Consider the following 18425-nt stretch of genomic DNA (forward strand, 5'->3'; position numbering starts at 1 on the left):
ATAACACCTGTGCAGTTCCTCAGGGTGTGCCAGGCAGATATGTTCTGCCAGGCCTTTGGTTAAAGATAGCAATAGGTACCACCTTATCTGGCATTCCCTTCCTTTCTCCCACCCAGCTCTTTCCTGTTAATTATGAGACAGTAATACAAACTGTAAATTTGATTTGGTGTCATCTGATGTTGTTTTAGCTATTTTAATTTTTCTGGATTTTTAATTTGCATAGTCTTTTGTTGTTAATCACCCTGAGCTCTGTGAATTCAGAGAAGGGCAGTATATAAGTCTAAACTATAAATAAATGTTTCTCAACGCACCTTAGATCCATAAAGATAGTATGGTTGGACATTGGCTGGTTTGTCTCTCTGAGGTTCTTGTGTAAATGGAATTGCTGTCCGTACAAACCTGGAGTGTATGGAAATAAGAATAAAATGGATTCATAACTTCTTTTGGAGCAGCTGTGCTTTTGAATAAAACCCTAGAGCCCATGCTAAATCAAAGAGTATGTCAAATCCTTTTCCCCTTCAAAATAAGGATTTTACTAATATTTTCAGTCCAAAACAATATTATGATTGTTTTCAATGGCAGTGTTTGAGGAATAATAAAACATTTTACCTGCCAGAAGTGAATATTTATAGCTATTACCAGCAGCTACTACATGTAGGCACTTAAAAAGTATATTAAATAAAGCTGCATTGTTTATTCACAATAAGAACAATCATAAACAGAGCTACTCAGGGGTAAGTTCCTTTTTCTTCAGCGAAGCTTACTCTCAGGAAAACATTCTTAGGATCACAGCCCATGCCTTCAGTAAATTCAATATAACTATTACAATCAAGAAACTCATTACAGTGACTGAGCTTCATGTTTATAACCAATTCTATTACAATTATAGGTAACAATTAACTACCCTCCAACAAGTCTAAATAAACCAACTTTGAATGTGAAACTTCTCTATCCCTCCCAACTCTCTCACCATCTCCAGCCTTGACCAACTACATGTTGAGATTTTTAAAAAATCAAATATTGCTTCTGCACAAATCCTGACTAATTCAAGATATATGTGCAATATAACAAAAATACAACAGTATATGACATTAGTCAAGTAATTCATTCTTCATTCATTCTTGGAGAGCCCGTTTGGTGTAGTGGTTAAGTGTGCGGACTCTTATCTGGGAGAACCGGGTTTGATTCCCCACTCCTCTGCTTGCATCTGCTAGCATGGCCTTGGGTCAGCCATAGCCCTGGCAGAGGTTGTCCTTGAGAGGGCAGCTGCTGTGAGAGCCCTCTCCAGCCCCACCCACCTCACAGGGTGACTGTTGTGGGGGAGGAAGGTAAAGGAGATTGTGAGCCGCTCTGAGACTCTTCGGAGTGAAGGGCGGGATATAAATCCAATATCTTCTTCTTCTTCTTCTTCTTCTTCTTCATTCATTCAGTTAAAATACTAAGAATCTAATCTGGCACCATTTCTATTAGATATATTCAATTTTGCCTTTGAGGCTCCTTTCCTCAATCGTGGTCCACAGCCAAAATTGTGGTTTTTCTAAAACCTGATAGGGATATTACTGATCCTGGGTCTTATTGTGTCAAGACATTCATAAACAGTTTATAGTGGTTTAACAAAGATATTGCTTTGTTAAACCACTATAAACTGTTTATGAATGTCTTGACACAATGTTTAAATGGTATTATTTCTGATCTTATCTCTGTAGATCAAACTGGATTTATTCCAGGTAGGGATACGACAGATAATGTCTGCAAACTGATAGATACCATAACCTATTGTACATTGTGTAATGTTCCTGATGTATGCCTCCTTTCATTGGATGTGGGAAAGGCCTTTGATACAGAGCAGCCTTGTTAAATACTCTTTTATTAGCTATGCAATTTAGCATCAAATTTAGGCATATTGTAGCTGCACTTTATCATTCCCCAAAAGCTCTATTGTATGTGAATGGGTCTTATTCTTCTATTTTCCAATTATCAAGGGGCACGCGTCAGGGGTGCCCCTTGTCTCCTCTTTTATTCTCATTAGCGATAGAACCTTCAGCTAATCTCTTTAGAAATTTTGCTGTTAATCCAGGTATTTTAATTGGGTCTCAAAGTCAAAATCAGTCTATTTGCAGATATGATTCCATTTCTTTCCAATCCCTTGATATCTCTTCCAAAAGTTAAATCCCAGTTAGATATGTTTGGTGATGTTGCAGGCCTGAGAGTTAACCCAATGAAATCTATTTGCACCCTATTAATTTGTCTTCTGCTGTTAGTTCTTTCATTAAAAAGAATTACCCGTTTTCTTGGGCTAAGTCTAAATGGAGTTATTTGGATATAAATGTTCCAGTGCAACTTTCTAACCTTATTAAATTTAATCATTTAGAACTTACCACACTGATTATTGGTGTGTTTGCTCATTGGTCTTCTAAATTGTTAACTTTTTTAGAGCACATTCAACTTGTAGAAATGATTTTGCTGCCAAAAATTTTATTTTTCTTTCGTGCTCTCCCTATTGATCTACCACTGTCACTTATTCATAAATGGCAACACTTGATTAATAATTTTATTTGGAATGATAGAAAACATTGTGTTTGCTTTTCTACAATTAAGAGGCCATATTCTGCTGGGCGGTTGGGGGTTCCAGATATCAGATTATATTATGAATCTGTTATTCTTACTAATTTGATTAAACAGTATCGACATTCCTTTTTGGCAGAATGGAAAATTTTAGAAAATAATAGCTTACAATCATACTCTTTTCAGGAATCCCTTTGGAGTCCCAGCAAAAAAATTTTCACTTCGTCCTGCAACGCCTTTTTGAGGGCGGTATATAAGGTTTGGAATAGAACACTATCTTATCTCCTCACACATCACCTCTTATGGAGTTCACTAAGCGTTCTTTTTTCCCTTCAGATAATAATAATAATATTTTATTTATATCCCGCCCTCCCCGCCGAAGCAGGCTCAGGGCGGCTAACAACATCCACCGCAGGCTTTTGCTCAATGGAAAACTAATGGTTTAACAGTGGGAACCTTTCCTTCGATGGAACGCATCTTGTTTCAAGACAGTGACACAAGAGGAGTATCTCTCATTAACGGCATTCCACTGACCTTTCATCTGTTAAAAGTTTAATTGTATTCTAAGTGTGAATCGCAAGTGAATATTATGTATTTAACTTTTATTGTTATATTCATTGTAATTTTGGAATTCTGAATAAAGAATTACTTTCTGCAAAAAAATACTAAGAATATGCAGAGGTCATGTGGCATTGGTGAGCTATACTGAACATTCAAACTGGACATTTGGTGTGGTTTATTTTTTTTACCTGTTAGTTGAGCCATTGTAGCAGTAATTAGGTAAAAAGTCAAAGTTTAGCTCCCAGAAGACATGCAGGGTGATGCGTCCATAGGGAGCAGAGACATTGTGATTGGCTTCCCGGAACATGGCATCAAAACTATCCAAGGTCATGTGCTTGCACAGCAGTCTATGTGTCAGGCGGTTTATTTCCAAAAGCCACTCAAGCTCCTGCTCCCAGAGAAAACAGCATCAAGAAGACATTGTATAATCAGTATCACCGGAGAAAAATCTCATTACATCAGCAGAGAGACAAGATGTAAGGCAGGTTGCATGTGCATATCTCTTTCGCTCTAATGTCAAGGAAAGTGGCATATGAATTGGGTGGAGTCTGTCATTTTTATCCTAGGAAAGGTTAAAAAAAATAGACCTCCCTAAACACAATATTTCCAGAGTGTCACCTTTTACATCAGAATATCAGCAATGTGGAAAATTGCATTTTTACACTGCTTGACTCTGGACATTTCTCTAAGGAGGGTGCTAACTGTAAACAGAATGTGTAACAGCTCCACAATCAACAACATCTAATTTAAACAGATAAAGAACACAGATAAAAATGATACATTTTATATAACAAGTATTACTGAAACCAATGTTTCTCTTCTACTATATCTTAGCATTTATACACACATAGATTTCTCTCAGTAACCCTTGAAGGTGTTAAGTGCGATCAAGTCACTTCCCACTCAGGCAACCCTATGAATTAATGATCTCCAAAACAGCCTATCATTAACAGCCTTGCTCAGGTCTTGTGAACTCAGGGCCATGGAGGCTTCCTTGACTGAGCCTATGCATCTCATGTTGAGTCTACCTCTTTTCCTGCTGCCTTCAACTTTTCCTAGCATTGTTCACAATCCAGTCAAAACTATAATCTATGAAACACAAGCTGATTTTCTTCTGAATTATCTCATATGCTCCAGTAGCCAACAGAAATTTGCAATATGATCTCAGATGCCTCTTTTTTTCTGAATCCAGCTTGAACATCTGGCATTCCCATTCTCTCATCCTCTACATAACCCTTATTATATATGGGGTGTGGGGGAGGGCAGATTGTAACGTGTCTAAGACAAATGAGTGAGTTTGTGTCAAAGCCAAGATTTGAGAGCTTCCATACTTTCACAAGTCAATCTATTACAATGTAACCCAAAAACAAAGTTACACCTAAGTCCATTGAAACCAATGGATTCAAAAGTGTGCCACCTATTTAGGATTTTGCAAGAATAGTTCAAAAGGGCAATCATTTTGTGACTGAACTATCTAAAAGTTTTCCTAATATACTGAGTAATAATTTCTGCCTACTCACTGCAAAAAAAGAGAGTACAGAAAACCCATATACATTACAATGAATTATCATATGGTGAAGACTGTCAGCAATCACAAAGAAATAGTGACAGTTCTTCCATCTACACAAGACAGCATGGTGAATATGGACAGCCTCCATTCACAGTCACTACCATCAGATGTTATTATCAACAGAATTATCAACAGGTACACTGTTGATTCTACAATAATCAGGCACACAGTAAACCTCCTAGTATACTGTTAGGTAGAAACCATAAAATACAGCTAGTTAGAGATGTGGTATCTGAGCAATTGGAAATAGTTCTATTAATCTAAATCCCCCCATTCACTTACCACAATGGATGTCAGGTCCTCACTCTCAAAGCGACTAATGGCCTGGTCTAATGATTTGTACATTGCAGCTGAGATACGCTGGGTGATAAGCCTGTTTAGGTCAATTGACCTACCTAGAAGCTGTGAGAAAAGCAAAATGCTGACAGCAAATGGAAACAGATTTTTTTTCTTTAAAAAGTCTAAACCTCAGGACAAAATGCAGGAAAATCTAATTTGGATCACAAATGATCAGTTCTTACCTAAACAAAATTAATTTGTGTTCTGAAAACATTATCCCTTTTTACTCCCAGTACTAGTAGGCCCAGGTCCAAAATTAACTGGGTCATCACTATGCTAATTTCTGACAGCTTTGTTATTCACTTGTGCATAAATTGCCTATATTTTAAAGCGGGCATATAGTGGGGTTTTTTGCTCTAGAAGCATACAAGCACTCCAGTGCACACTTATCCATATAAAGCTGCCACAATAATTTCAGCGGAGAGGCAGGCTCATTGATAGTATGCTATTTTCTAGCATGAGCTGTAAATTCATTCTACTAATGCCTGTGATTTTACTAGAGAAACAGAAAACTGCATCGGATCAACCAGAGAGTTTCCACAGAGAGAACGATTTTCATCCATAGGCCATGACACTCTTGCCCTTGCCCCCACAGCCCAATATACCCTCTCAAATATTGCTATGCTGAAATATTCATTTTATGAACCAAACTTTTTTCCTATGTGCAGTCCACCTCTACATACGTCATAGAAGAAGCAACTTTGAGCTGATACAGTTATTGGAGACATGCTATTGGTAATTATAAGAAACTTTACACATGTATCATTGTGAATGATGGGAGTCTCCTGCTTAACCCATAAACATTTGCATGTAAAGGGAATCTGTGAACTGACCAGCTGGCATGCCATATTAGCTAAGTTGTACCTGGACATGTCTCTGTTTGAGCAATGTCTCATAACGGTTGGATGGTGGATAAGGGATAATCACTCCATAATTCTTACATTCAGCTCGGAACCGTTTATCCAGTAAAACACTGCAAGTAGAAAGAACTGTCAATAAATTTACTTGAAAGCCTCCTGATAGCCAAGATTCACATCTGCATAATAAGAGACAACTGTAATATGTTTCATTTCCTGCATTCTATGCTTTGTATTCTAACTCACTGTGAACTCTGCTGCAGAATAGTTGAATATCAAAATGGGTTATAGAAATTAATCAAACATAGGTATTAGCTAATTTGATTTTGCAGATTTAGTATACAGAAAATTGTATGAGCTACTCTGAATACAGTATCTGGCCTTTCCCTGATAAAGAAGCTTGGTCTTGCTGGCGCATGCGTTTTATGACACAGAAGATTACATTTAGGCTTCACAATTTAGCCAAACTATGATATTCAGTACTTTAAAAGATAATTGCTAGTCAATAGTTGGCAATAGTTCCTACCCAGTGAGTAGGATCCAGAATGCATTTTCTGCCAACAGAATTCTTCCTGTTGCAGATCTTTGATTTGCCACTCATGCTGTTCTTGGCAGGTCCCTGCCCCACGGAAGCAGCATTTCAGGGAAATCAATGGGTTGCAGCAGGAAGGGGGAGAAAGAAGTAATCATGTGAATTTAGTCTGGATCCAATCCAGTGCGTGTTAAGCCAAGCTTAAAAATACAATTGTGCCACCCCTTTAAAGATTTCTCCCCAAAAAAGGAGGATTACCTAGGAAACCCTTCCAATTCTGTCTGAGATTAATATCTGAAACTCTCTACCTCCAGCTACCAACTGCCACTGCTGAGGCCATCAGAGGGAGAGGAAGCAGCTCAGCAACATTTCATGGAATGATAATTGCAATATGTATTATCTTTTGATCCCTGAGAGTTGCTTTGAGAGCCTATTTGGCAGGAAACTGAGAACAGATAAATATAAATATGCAATGCTATTATTCTAGGAAATGATCTTCTACTCCTATGGATCACTGCAATCATTTCTGAATCTATGCTGTTCTCCTATAATTCTTTTTTTTTAAGCTCTTCCTATTTGCTGTGATCTGATCACATGCACAAAGCTTAAGATTTTAAAGCCAGATAACAAATTTCTCTTTGTAAAACTTAGACAATAGAAATCAACAGAAGCCTCATACCTGCCAGCCATTGCTTTATAGTAAGCAAAGATCTGATCTGCCAGTTTGTACACAAACTGATCAAAACACAAGTTCACCTGGTAGAAGAAACATGAAAGAAACAGACTTTAGAACAAATATGCAAGAGAATACCTGCTTGTGGAAGTTGAGAAACACCTGAGAAAAATAAAACAAAAAGAAACTCACTTCGGCTTCAATTTCATCATAGAGAAACTGCTTCTTAAACTTGGTCAAAGCATAATATGCACTGTCATTGTAGAGGTCCAATGGGTACAGCACATACCTGCAATTAAAGGAAAGGTAATTTCACTTCAAACATCACTGATAATTCAACACTGCCAGCAGTTTAGAGATTATAATAGTGTAAACTGTTGTGGGAGGGAGAGGTCAGTTAGAATAGGGCCACAATATCGGTGTGTGTGTGTGTGTGGGGGGGGGTTGTTAACTATTTACTTCCATAAATTTCCCTCAGGACAAGGAAAACTTCTAAACTGCCATTAAAAGCCAATCTTAAGGCTCATTAGTGATAGCCCAACTGAACCTTCTGCTTCAAATGAAAATAATCTTTATCATTAAGAGGCAGGTACTTTGTCTTAGTCACATTTCTTCTCATATGCTAGAATTCTGACTGCAAATAAGACTATATCTCTGCCAACAGCTGTTCTTGAGTCACTAATGATCATTCATTTCATAATACACTCTTTGTTATCTTTGAGTTCTTACTCCATCATGGAAGGCTCTTTGGTTTCCAGGATGTGATCTGTTAGAATCCAAGGCATAGACATTTCAATGGGAAACTGAATTCGACGGCCCATGGTCAATTCCAGAAAAAATTCTCGGAACCAAAGCTGAGATAAGTCACAACACTGTTGAAGAGCTTCTGAAAACAGACAATATATACCCAGCATCAGGAGGGAGAAAGACTCAATATTATTCAGAATAGCGTATTGTTACCCCATCATTGCTACTTACCACTAATGTTGAGAAGATGAGTAAAAAAAAATGATTGCTTGTGGAACTCTTCAATGGCCAGAACTATTGGTCCATCCAGGCTGCTCCTGAGAGTCTTCTTTGAGCCACTCTTGTCTGCAATAAGGGACTCCAGCATTGTTCTTACCATATAAAGCTGTAAGAAGATGCCATTTTTTTCATTATGTTTCAGAATGAAGCATCTTTTACAAGTCCTGACTACGGGTGTCAGAATGCATTCACCTGTATTTTGTCTTTATATGCTTACATGTGGGAGACCCATAAACAGGGCTTGAATTCAGCAGAAGCTCACCAGAGCACAGCTCCTGAACCTCCAGCTAGAGTCTGCATGCAGTGGGGAGTTCTCTCCCCATTGCACACAGATCCTGGGGCATATGCAAATGAGCTATGCTACTGAGCTCCTGCACCTTTTTTCCTACAAAATGAGCCCTGTCCATAAGAAACTGCAGGGGCCATCTCATTTACCCCTGTATCCCTTCCCCACATTATTTTCTCTTTCCCTCCTCCTAGCAGCCACCATATCTTCTTCCCTTTCCCTACTTCCTATTATCCATCACATCCACCAGCCAAGATACCTTTTATCTGCCCACCAACTTTAGCTATGGTTATTATTTATTTGCTTCATTTTTACCTCACCTTTTGCCCAGGACCCATCGCATCTTACATCCTTCCCCAAATGGAACAGGCTGGGAGTACATCACTGGTACAAGATCACTCAATGAATTCCCATGGTAGAGTTGGGATTAGAACCTGGGATTCTAAAATCCTAGCCTGAAGCTCTAACCTCTATACTACAGCAGCTTTCATAGATGGCTGCTGTTGAGCAGCAACCAGTTATGCCTGAGTGGGCCATGCAAGTTGCATGATATCAAGTTGCCTGATAGGTGCTGATTGGCCTGGCCAAAGAGCCCTGGAAAGCACCCTGCCCCTTCCTCCTACTTTTACAGATAGAAACCAAAGATTGGAGGCTGCCAATTCTGTTGTGGTTGCCTAGCAAGCCCCAAAATGACCACTGCAGAAGGCACTTGTTTTTTAAATGTAGTGGTTTGTTTGTTTTAAGTTTTCAGCTTTTTCTGCAAACCTGGGGCTTTCCCATGTTGTCTGTTCATGGCTCCAATCTCTGGATTTAAGTATCCACAGATGGGGCCATGCTGATAATTACATATGTGATTAAATGATGCCACAATCTAATATTATTGGCTAAAATAAAGGTCTGCACTAGGGATGGGCACAAACCAGCAGAATGGAGGTTTGTTGAGGGGTCCATGGTTTTCACAAACCACGAACCTCCAACAAACTCCTCCTTTAGACAAGCTAGTTTGTGGTTCGTCCCAGGAGGGATGACAGTTTAAACTGCCTTCCCCAGGTGCCCCACAGGAAAGCCGATCCTGGGAGGGAAGGCAGTTTAAACTGCCTTGCCTTGCCTTCCCCAGGTGCTCCATAGCCACAGGATGCCTGGGGAAGCTGATCCCAAAAGGGAAGGCACCTGAGAAAGCCAATCCCAGAAGGGAAGGCAGTTTAAACTGCCTTCCTCAGGCACTCTGCAGCCACCAGGAGCCTGGAGAAGCTGATCCCAGGAGGGAAGGGTGCTTAAACTGTCTTCCTTTGCCTTCCCCAAGTGCCCCGCACCCACAGGACACTTGGAGAGCTGATCCTAGGAGGGAAGGCAGATTAAACTGCCTTCCCTAGGCTCCCCACAGTTGTGGGGTGCCTGGGGAAGCCAAGGGTTGGAGGGAAGGTATGAAACCTCCCCAAATCTCCCATGGGAGCTTTGGGAGGTTCAGGGTTTGTGGGAGGCATGTTCCACCCAACCTCTGGTTCAGGAATCACAAACTGGCTTGGTTTGTGCATGAAATGTGGTTTGTGATTCATCCGTAGTCTGCACACATCCCATATTCCTCTGTGGTAGCATAAGAAATTATGGAGTGCACAGCAGTGATGATCAGGAGTCATTGTGTTCCAGCTGCATGACATGACATCCAACAGGATGTGTGCCAAGTGCTCCACTATGCTGCTATATTGAATTTCAGTGGAATTTACTTCCAAATAATACTCACAATCCTGTGGGAATTAAAGATCTTGTGCATGATATATGGACCATTGAATCTGATCCTATATTCAGGAAGAACTGCTGAAAAGAAAACATCCAGCCCCCAAGATATACACCCAGTGCTTTAGAACCTCTTCCTTGAACAAATCTGGCAATGCTGATCACCTGTTAGCTGAGGTAAGGAGAGGATCTTGCCACTCATCAATCTTGAAATAAGCACTGTCTGAACTGAATACTTTTTGGCCACAGGACAAAGTGTCATTGAATGTAACAGTGGGTAAGAAGTCTGTCCACTCTAGAGAAAGCAGCAAATACCTGGGTGCTGGATGGTCCCACTGCTCGTCGTGGAACCTTGATGTCAAAGCCGCCTTTGGGGTCCTTCTCTCCTCTCAAACAGGGGTCATTTGGGGGCTCACGGCCTCCTTCCCAATCACAAATAGTCTTTCTAATTGCCTGAAGGACACTGAGAACATAAAGGAAAGCATCTAAAATCACCAGGTCTGGAAAGATTTGATTCGAAACCCTATGAAGGTCCTTGTGTGGCCTTGGACAATTTATTTCTTTGTGGTACTTGTGTACCACAAAGTCAGGAAAGGCTTTCAAAGTGGTTTGTGATAAGAACTTTTTAAAGACTAAAAAATATATTAACTAATAAATCTAAAAATAAGGTACATAAGTATTATAAGAACATTCGTAAGACTTATATTTCAACAAAGAGTTTAAGTAGGTACCATTTCCAAAAGCTTGGCAAAACAACAGTGACTTTATGTGCCTCTCCCAGAAGCAAAGTAGTGAGAGGTAACACCAGCCTCTGGGGCATCTAGTTCCATAATGTCAGGGAAACCCCTAGTGGATGCCAATTTTGCATCTGCATGTGATGGAATTTAGATCAAAGCCTCACTAAGATATCTCAGCATGCAGGAGTTTTCATTGGGAAAAGATGTTCTTAAAGGCACCGTGGGCCTAGACTGTGTACATCTTCAAGATCAAAACCAGCATCTTAAATTTTGTTACTGGCAGACAATGTTGGTACAATATGCTGCCTCCTGCCCACCAATATACAGGCGGCAGCAGATTAAGCTGTAAGTTCCAAAAAATTCAGTGGTGTTAGGGAAACACCACAATCATCACTTCCATCTTATCTAGATAGAGTCTCATTCACTCAATTGACTTTACAGGCTCAACTGTAAAGGACTAGTTGGGTATTGTCAACATGCTAATGACATCACACTCTAAATCTCCATATGATTTCTTCTACCAGTTTTATACAGATTTTTAAAAGATGGGAAACAAAATTCTATCCTGAGTAACTCTGTGGACTAGCATCACAGAATAGGAACAACAGCCTCTCAGAATCACCTTCTGGGATCTATCTTCCAAAGAAGGACTAGAATCACCACTGAACAGAATCTCTTGGTTCTAATTCTGCAATGTGTCTAAGGAGGAATCTGTAGTCACTATTGCTTCATGCCACCAAAAGATCCAGGAGACACACCACTGAAGGTCATCAACCTGGACAACCAGAGTAGTCTTCATCTCGAAACATGATGGTATGAATCCGAATGAACAGGATCTGGATAATCAATTTCATCCAAGTACAACAGCCTACCTTATAAAGTTGGTGTAAGGATGAAATTGGCCAATCCCTTTTTGCCTTGAGTTCTTTGGCGTAAGAGTGTGATACAAATTTGATTACTAAATACTAACAACCGTTATCAAAACAGGGGACAAAAATGTCTTACAAATAAAAATATTTTAAATACAACCTTGCAATAATTTATTCAAAACAACACAACTTATATGAACAAGAGAAAATAAAATGTTAATTTGTTCCTCAGTTTCCCCTCACAGTTTCTGAAAATAACTTCAAACATTACCGGAAGTGAAAAACTGGTCAAGGCTAAAGGATGGTCTGAAAAAGCCCACTTAGGAACCACATATAAACTGCTCTGAATTCTCATCTGGGTGCGTGCTTTCCCCCACATATACAGTTAACAGCCTGTAATTTCTGCAGAACATCTGCATGGACATGAGATAGGTGGCTTGGTCATAAGTGCAAAACCAAATAGAAACAATGTAATTAATCTTCCACTTGCAGCTGATCTCACCAGCTTCAATGGTTTACTCACAAATTCAGACTTTTAGTGAAAGGGGCTCACACTGCAAACCTCCCCAAAAAGCCTTACCCCATTCCAAGATGCAGCCAGATTCCTTTGCACTGCTGCTGAACCAGAATCTGCCTCTCCCACTCAGTGTCCACTTTCCAAGCAACAAAAACCTACCTCTGTAGAGAGGATGGGTAACCAATAGGAGATAAGGGCTCATTAGACACAAAAAAGGCCCAATATAGGACCTCTCCTAAACTGGAAATACAAATATCATTCTCCCGGCCATCTTTTCCTACCAGAGATTACAGATTTGTAGTTTTTATTACCCAAATTAGGAGGCAGCATAAACAACAAATCCCATCATTCCCAGCAAGAAATGATGGCCAGCGATATATGCTTTCTATTATTAATTAACTCTGACTAGGAAGCTCTTTCCACTGACCATTTGCCCCTCTCCTTTTCTTGCAAGGAGGAGGCAGAGGCCCACAACATTAGCTGGAGATGCCAGAGACTAAACCTGGGATCTTCTGCATACCAAGTATGTACCACTTACCTATAGCTCCTGATAAGAGCTTGTGAATGTATTATTTAGTTATTTATTGGATTTGTATCCCACCGTTCCTGCAAGTGGGCTCAAACAATGTTTAATACCACAGCATTTAAAATTAGATTAAAAACATCTAACATTCAGAACAATACAAAACAATAATCAGTACCTCAACAGAGACAGCTGACAGATACAGATGATCACCAGGTCACTAGGGGGAGGTCTTATGGAAAGGAGATGCCTGCCTGGTAGAAGAGCTCCATTTTACAGGCCCGAAAGAACCGTAATGTCCTGCAGGGCCCTGATCTCTAATGGAAACTCATTCCACCAGGCTGGGCCAGAGCTGAAAAAACCCTGGCCCGAGTTGAGGTAAGTCAGACATCCCTGGGGCCATGGACCTCCAAGAAGTGCCAGTTTCGAGATCACAGAGTTCTGCAGGGCTCATATGAGGAAAGGCAGTCCCAAAGATATGCTGGCCCCTGGCTGTACAGCGCTTTGAAGGTAACTACCAGCACCATGAATTGGATCTGCTACTCAATCCGGTTCATGCAGCACGGGGTGGATATGTGTCTGTATAGACAATGAAGTCAACACCTGTGCTGGGTATTTCTGCAGCAGAGTCAAGGGTAGTCACACATAGAGAGAGTTATAATAATCCAACCTGGAAGTGACCATTGCATGGGTCTCTGTAGCCAGGTCACAGGGGGCGAGATACAAGACCAGCTGCCTGATCCATCTCAGATAAAAGAAGACACACCTGGCAGTGGTGATGATCTGGGCCTCCATAGTCAGTGAGGCATTCAGGAACACCCCAAGGCTCTTTACCCCTGATGCCAGCACCAATAGTGTCCCACTGAAGGCTGGGAACCTGATTCATGATCCTAGTCCTCCATAGCCTAGGTACGGGACCTCCATCTTTGATGGATTCAGTTTCAGATGGCTCTGTTGCAACCATCCAGCTACAGCTTGTAATGCCCCACCCAGCTCTTCTGGGGCAGAGTCTGGGTGTCTGTCCATCAGTAGATAGAGCTGAGTGTCATCTGCATACTGGGGATATCCCAGCCTCAGAATACACAGTGAAGTTTTGTGAAAACCAATCTCACCTGATCAGGACATTCTTCTTCTTCCTGACAGCTTGCCTTAATGGCTCTCTCAGTGTCACCTGAGCAAAATCCTGCAGTGCTGCATAAATAGTGTTCCGAATGGCTTGGTTGAAGACACTCTCCATGCGGCCCATGAGCACTTGCAAGCCTTTTATCATAGCTATCACCTAAATAATTTAAAACAAAAAAGGATCATTTCTTTTCTATACCCTGTTGCAGGGCTTTTTTTTGTAGCAGGAACTCCTTTGCATATTAGGCCACACACCCCTGATGTAGCCAATTCTCCTGGAGCTTACAGTAGATCCTGTACTAAGAGCCATGTAAGCCATGGCTACATCAGGGGTGTGTGGCCTTATATGCAAAGGAGTTCCTGCTATAAAAAAAAGCCTTATATGCAAAGGAGTTCCTGCTATAAAAAAAGAAAGCATGCACTAACAATTTCCTTTCAGGACATTGGGACTTGTCAGCAAAATGAAATTCCAGGCTAAGGAAGAAAAGGTCAAACATTTCACCATTTCAAAATCGTTTGGTAAACTTTCCCCTCTAAAATCAGAATGTGCAAACATTGAGAATGTTTATGTTGAGAAATGATACAAGCAAAGCACACAATATTCTTATACCAATTTTGTTAATTCAAAACCATGATTTCTTAAGAGATTCCAATGAATATTTCCAAACATATGAATTTATCATTCATATAGCATCACAACTGATCTGTATCAGAACTTTGAACAAACAAGGCCAGTTATCTTTCAACTTTCCTCAAAAACAGGCTGTAGGGATGCAAAGTTCCCCATGGCCACTAGTGGTGGATGGGAGAGGGAAAGATCCCTGCCAGATCGTGGGTCACGAAGGAGAAGTGTAAAATTAACGGGGCCACGGGAAAGAAAAGTTTGGGAAACCCTGCTCTAAGGGGATGTCCCCATTGTGTATAATGCAGCTGAATATATTCAGGTTTCCTGAATACTAACTCGAATACCAGTACAATACTGATACTGGTATTCAGGGAGAATTTGGGAATACCAGATATTTTCAGGTCTCGAACACCTGAATCTGAATAAAACCATTTTTTTCCTTGCACATTCGTAGACCTAACACACATCCCTAGACCCCCCTAATGAGAACACTGATTTGAGTATTCTTTATCTCCCTAAGATATGACAAGGCAGAGAATATCCATCTATGTACTCTACCTAGTATCATTGATAATAACTGATAACAATAGCTACATTCAGAGATAATATATGAAAAAAACTTGTAGAGTTCAAGTGTTTTGTCATATATAATCCTCTAGAGAACAAAATCATATTATAAGCTTGTCAGTCAAGGGAAACATGAAGAAAGAGAACCAAATTTCATCCCAGATTCTTTGAATCTCAGACCATAACTTCAATCACCCATTTAAACAAACAACTTGCTGCTTTGAAAAAAAAAAATAAATGTAACCACCCACCTCAACAAAAGCAAACTTTTCCTCACTGGTATAATTGTACCGTGTGGCTCTCTCATACTCTTCCGCTGTGCCTGGGCAATCTTTGTTACAGAATTTATCTGTGGGATGAACCAGCTTCCAAGAATACTGAATGGAGAAAACAAAACAGAATACTGAATGAAGAAAGCTTGGACAGAAGTATAAAGTAATTCTGCCACCAGTCTGCTATTTTGGAAAAAAAATTAAGTGGAATCATTTCAAAACCACATAATTCCTCCATTGTGTCTCTGCTCTCTTTATATATTCCTTTCCATCAAGACTTTGACAAAATGCTTTGATCACCTTCTTTCACAAAAATTAAACCAAAGAATAGATTCAGAAGGGTCACTGTGTTTATCTGAAGCAGCAGAACAAAGTTTGAGTCCAGTGGCACTTTAAAGAACAACAAACAGTGGAAGAAAACATGCACACATAAGCTTTTGGGTACATGCACACTTTTTCAGATACCTAAAAATGTTGAACAGGAATGAATGCATGTTTTCTTCCACTGTTTATCCCTGTCTCCACCTTCCTCCCCTCCTTTGTTGTACCCCTTATGGTAAACTTTAGTATGTAAGCTCCTTGGGAAAGGGATCTACATTCTTGTACTGATATAAAGCATGAGACACAAAAGTTATTGATATAATAACAACTATCATAATAATACTCAAATACTTTGGCCACCAAATGAGAAGGGAGCAATCACTGGAGAAGATCCTGATGCTGGGAAAGACAGAAGGCAAAAGAAGAAGGGGACGGCAAAAGATGAGATGGCTGGACAGTGTTACTGATGTAACAAACATGAATTTGAGCAGACTTCGGAGGATGGTGGAAGACAGGAGGGCCTGGCATGACTGTCCATGGGGTTGCAAAGAGTTGAACTCAGCTGTGCAACTGAACAACAACAAAATCATAATAATAGGCTTTGCACTCTTCTTATGAGTATTCTTATACATGAATTTCTCAGTAAAACACTCCTTGATTGCAGTCACTCAACAAGCTAAGTGTCCCAGATTATGGCTATGTATGGCTAACCAGAACTTACCACTTCCATAACATGTGCACTCCACTTGGAAAGAAGTTGTAATCCCCTTAAAGCCAGGTCAAAAAGCTCCCTGTATTCTTCATCTGACTTTTGACTGTCCAGCCCTGAGCCAGTCACAACCTAGAGAGATAACAACCCATCTGGTATTCATTACTGTGCTGACTGAGTATCTTCACAAATGCTACTTTCCCATTATTGAGGTAAATAAACTGAGAGATAAGTAAATGAAAACACTTATTAAAAATACAGAAACATAAAGCAAATGCAGTGAATAAAAAGAAGAGGACATCTGAGACACGGTTGAACTGAAAAAGAGTAAATAATAATATATTCTAATAGTCATGTGTGGCCCAGTCTGTGGGATTGGGCCACAATTACAAAAAGGAAATTTTTCTCCACATTTGGGGGATTCCAGGTTTACAAAAACATCTAAAAACGTAGAAAATTATATTGAGGGGTTAAATCAATGTGATGGCTTTAGGGGGGCTTGTCAACTGCCAGGGACCCTGCCAACAGTGCAACAGCTCCCAGGTACCTTGTCAGCTGCTGGAGCCATTCCATTGATGCAACAACTCCCAGGGGGCCTGCTGTCAATGTAGTGGCTCTCTAAACAAGGACAGCCTCAGCAGCCCATGAGGAGGTCACGGTAAGGTGGGGGGGGGGGGGGAGAGAGATTGGGGGGAATACTGACAGAGAAGGGGATGGGGAGAAAGAAGTAGGGGAGAATTGTCAGAGAACAGGAAGGGAGGATTCACTGAGGAAGGATTCATTGGGGAGGCTTGATACCAAATTACTTTCATGACTCACCTACATCTGGGTGCATTTTACAGTTTAACACAGAAGCCACCCAAAAAAGCCAATGTGGTGTAATCATATGAGTTTCAGAGTAGGACCTCAAATTCCCATTCTGCCCTGGAAACTCACTAGATGACCTTGGACCAGTTACACATTCTCAGCCTGACTTACCTCACAAGCAGGACCAAGACTGACCAGTGAGATCACCTGGCATCCCTCTCTCCATCTAGGCCAGCCACTCTCTGACAGAGGGCTGAGCCTGACCCAACCAAGCCCTGCACGAGGGGGAGAAGCAGCATCTCACCAGCAGGAGAGACAGAGGCCCACACAAGATGTGAGATGGGGGAGGTGGTGGTAGAGGAGCCTGGATCTGTTCATGTTTAGTGAGATAGATGCTGGTGACCAACTTGGCCAAACTCCACATGAGGTGAGGCAGACAGTGGTGCCTGGCCAGGGCCAAGTCCTATGCAAGCCAAGGCAACAGAGATGGTAGTACCCAACCAGGACAAGCCGTGCACAAGCTAAGGTAGAGGGCGGTGAGCTCTGCACGAGGCAAGGCAGATAGTGATGCCTGGCCTGACCAAACCTTGCATAATGTGAGACAAGGCTGATGGTGGCACCTGGTCAAGGCCTGCATGAAGCAAGGCAGATGGCAGAGCCCAACAGAGCTCCATGTGAGGCAAGGTGAAGCAAGGCAGGACAAAAGGTGGTGCTCAACCGAGTTTCATGCAAGGCAAAGCAGACAGCATTGCCTGGCTGAGCCCATATAAAGTAAAGCAGAGAGTAGTGCCTGGCTCAGCTCATCCAAATCCCATGCCAGATGAGCTAAGTGGTACCTGGCCTGCCCTGGACCTGCCTAGTATGAGGAAAATAGCATTAATTGGTTAGGTAGGCTGCCTTATTCTGTCCTCCTATCCTTTCTTGGGAGGCATGGCCAGACAGACTGCCTTTTCTTCTTTCCCTTATTTGGAGGGGGGGCAGGACAGGCTGGGGGAAGAGCTCTTTTTCAAGGTTTTTCGCTCCCAGTCTGCCTTTGCTCATATGGTTGTTCTGAGGATAATATGGTGGAGAGAAGAATGGAGTAAGGAGTTTTGAGTCACCCTTGTGAAGAATGGTGGGCTATAAATGAAGTAAATAAATAAATAATATAACTAAAGATGAAGGAGCAGGCAACAGGCTGATGTGTGTGTATAAAAGAGAAAAGGGAGCAGGG

General features: G+C 41.0%; 1 protein-coding gene across 5 annotated transcripts in view; it reads right to left on the reverse strand.

The window, feature by feature from the left end:
• Window positions 1-18425, reverse strand: part of CYFIP2 (cytoplasmic FMR1 interacting protein 2) — a 91482-nt gene that overhangs the window by 38607 nt on the left and 34450 nt on the right. For all 5 annotated transcript variants that reach the window (XM_060240248.1, XM_060240249.1, XM_060240247.1 and 2 more), the window contains 12 exons: window positions 16418-16537; window positions 15355-15480; window positions 13902-14068; window positions 10459-10606; window positions 8076-8229; window positions 7827-7983; window positions 7290-7386; window positions 7104-7180; window positions 5900-6008; window positions 4979-5098; window positions 3315-3514; window positions 312-399 (listed from right to left, as the gene is read on the reverse strand). In XM_060240248.1, the coding sequence (XP_060096231.1) occupies window positions 312-399; window positions 3315-3514; window positions 4979-5098; window positions 5900-6008; window positions 7104-7180; window positions 7290-7386; window positions 7827-7983; window positions 8076-8229; window positions 10459-10606; window positions 13902-14068; window positions 15355-15480; window positions 16418-16537 (1563 nt within the window). The remainder of the gene's footprint in view (window positions 1-311; window positions 400-3314; window positions 3515-4978; window positions 5099-5899; window positions 6009-7103; window positions 7181-7289; window positions 7387-7826; window positions 7984-8075; window positions 8230-10458; window positions 10607-13901; window positions 14069-15354; window positions 15481-16417; window positions 16538-18425) is intronic.

This window comes from Heteronotia binoei, chromosome 5 (genome assembly GCF_032191835.1).
Source record: "Heteronotia binoei isolate CCM8104 ecotype False Entrance Well chromosome 5, APGP_CSIRO_Hbin_v1, whole genome shotgun sequence".
NCBI classification, from domain to species: Eukaryota; Metazoa; Chordata; class Lepidosauria; order Squamata; family Gekkonidae; genus Heteronotia; species Heteronotia binoei.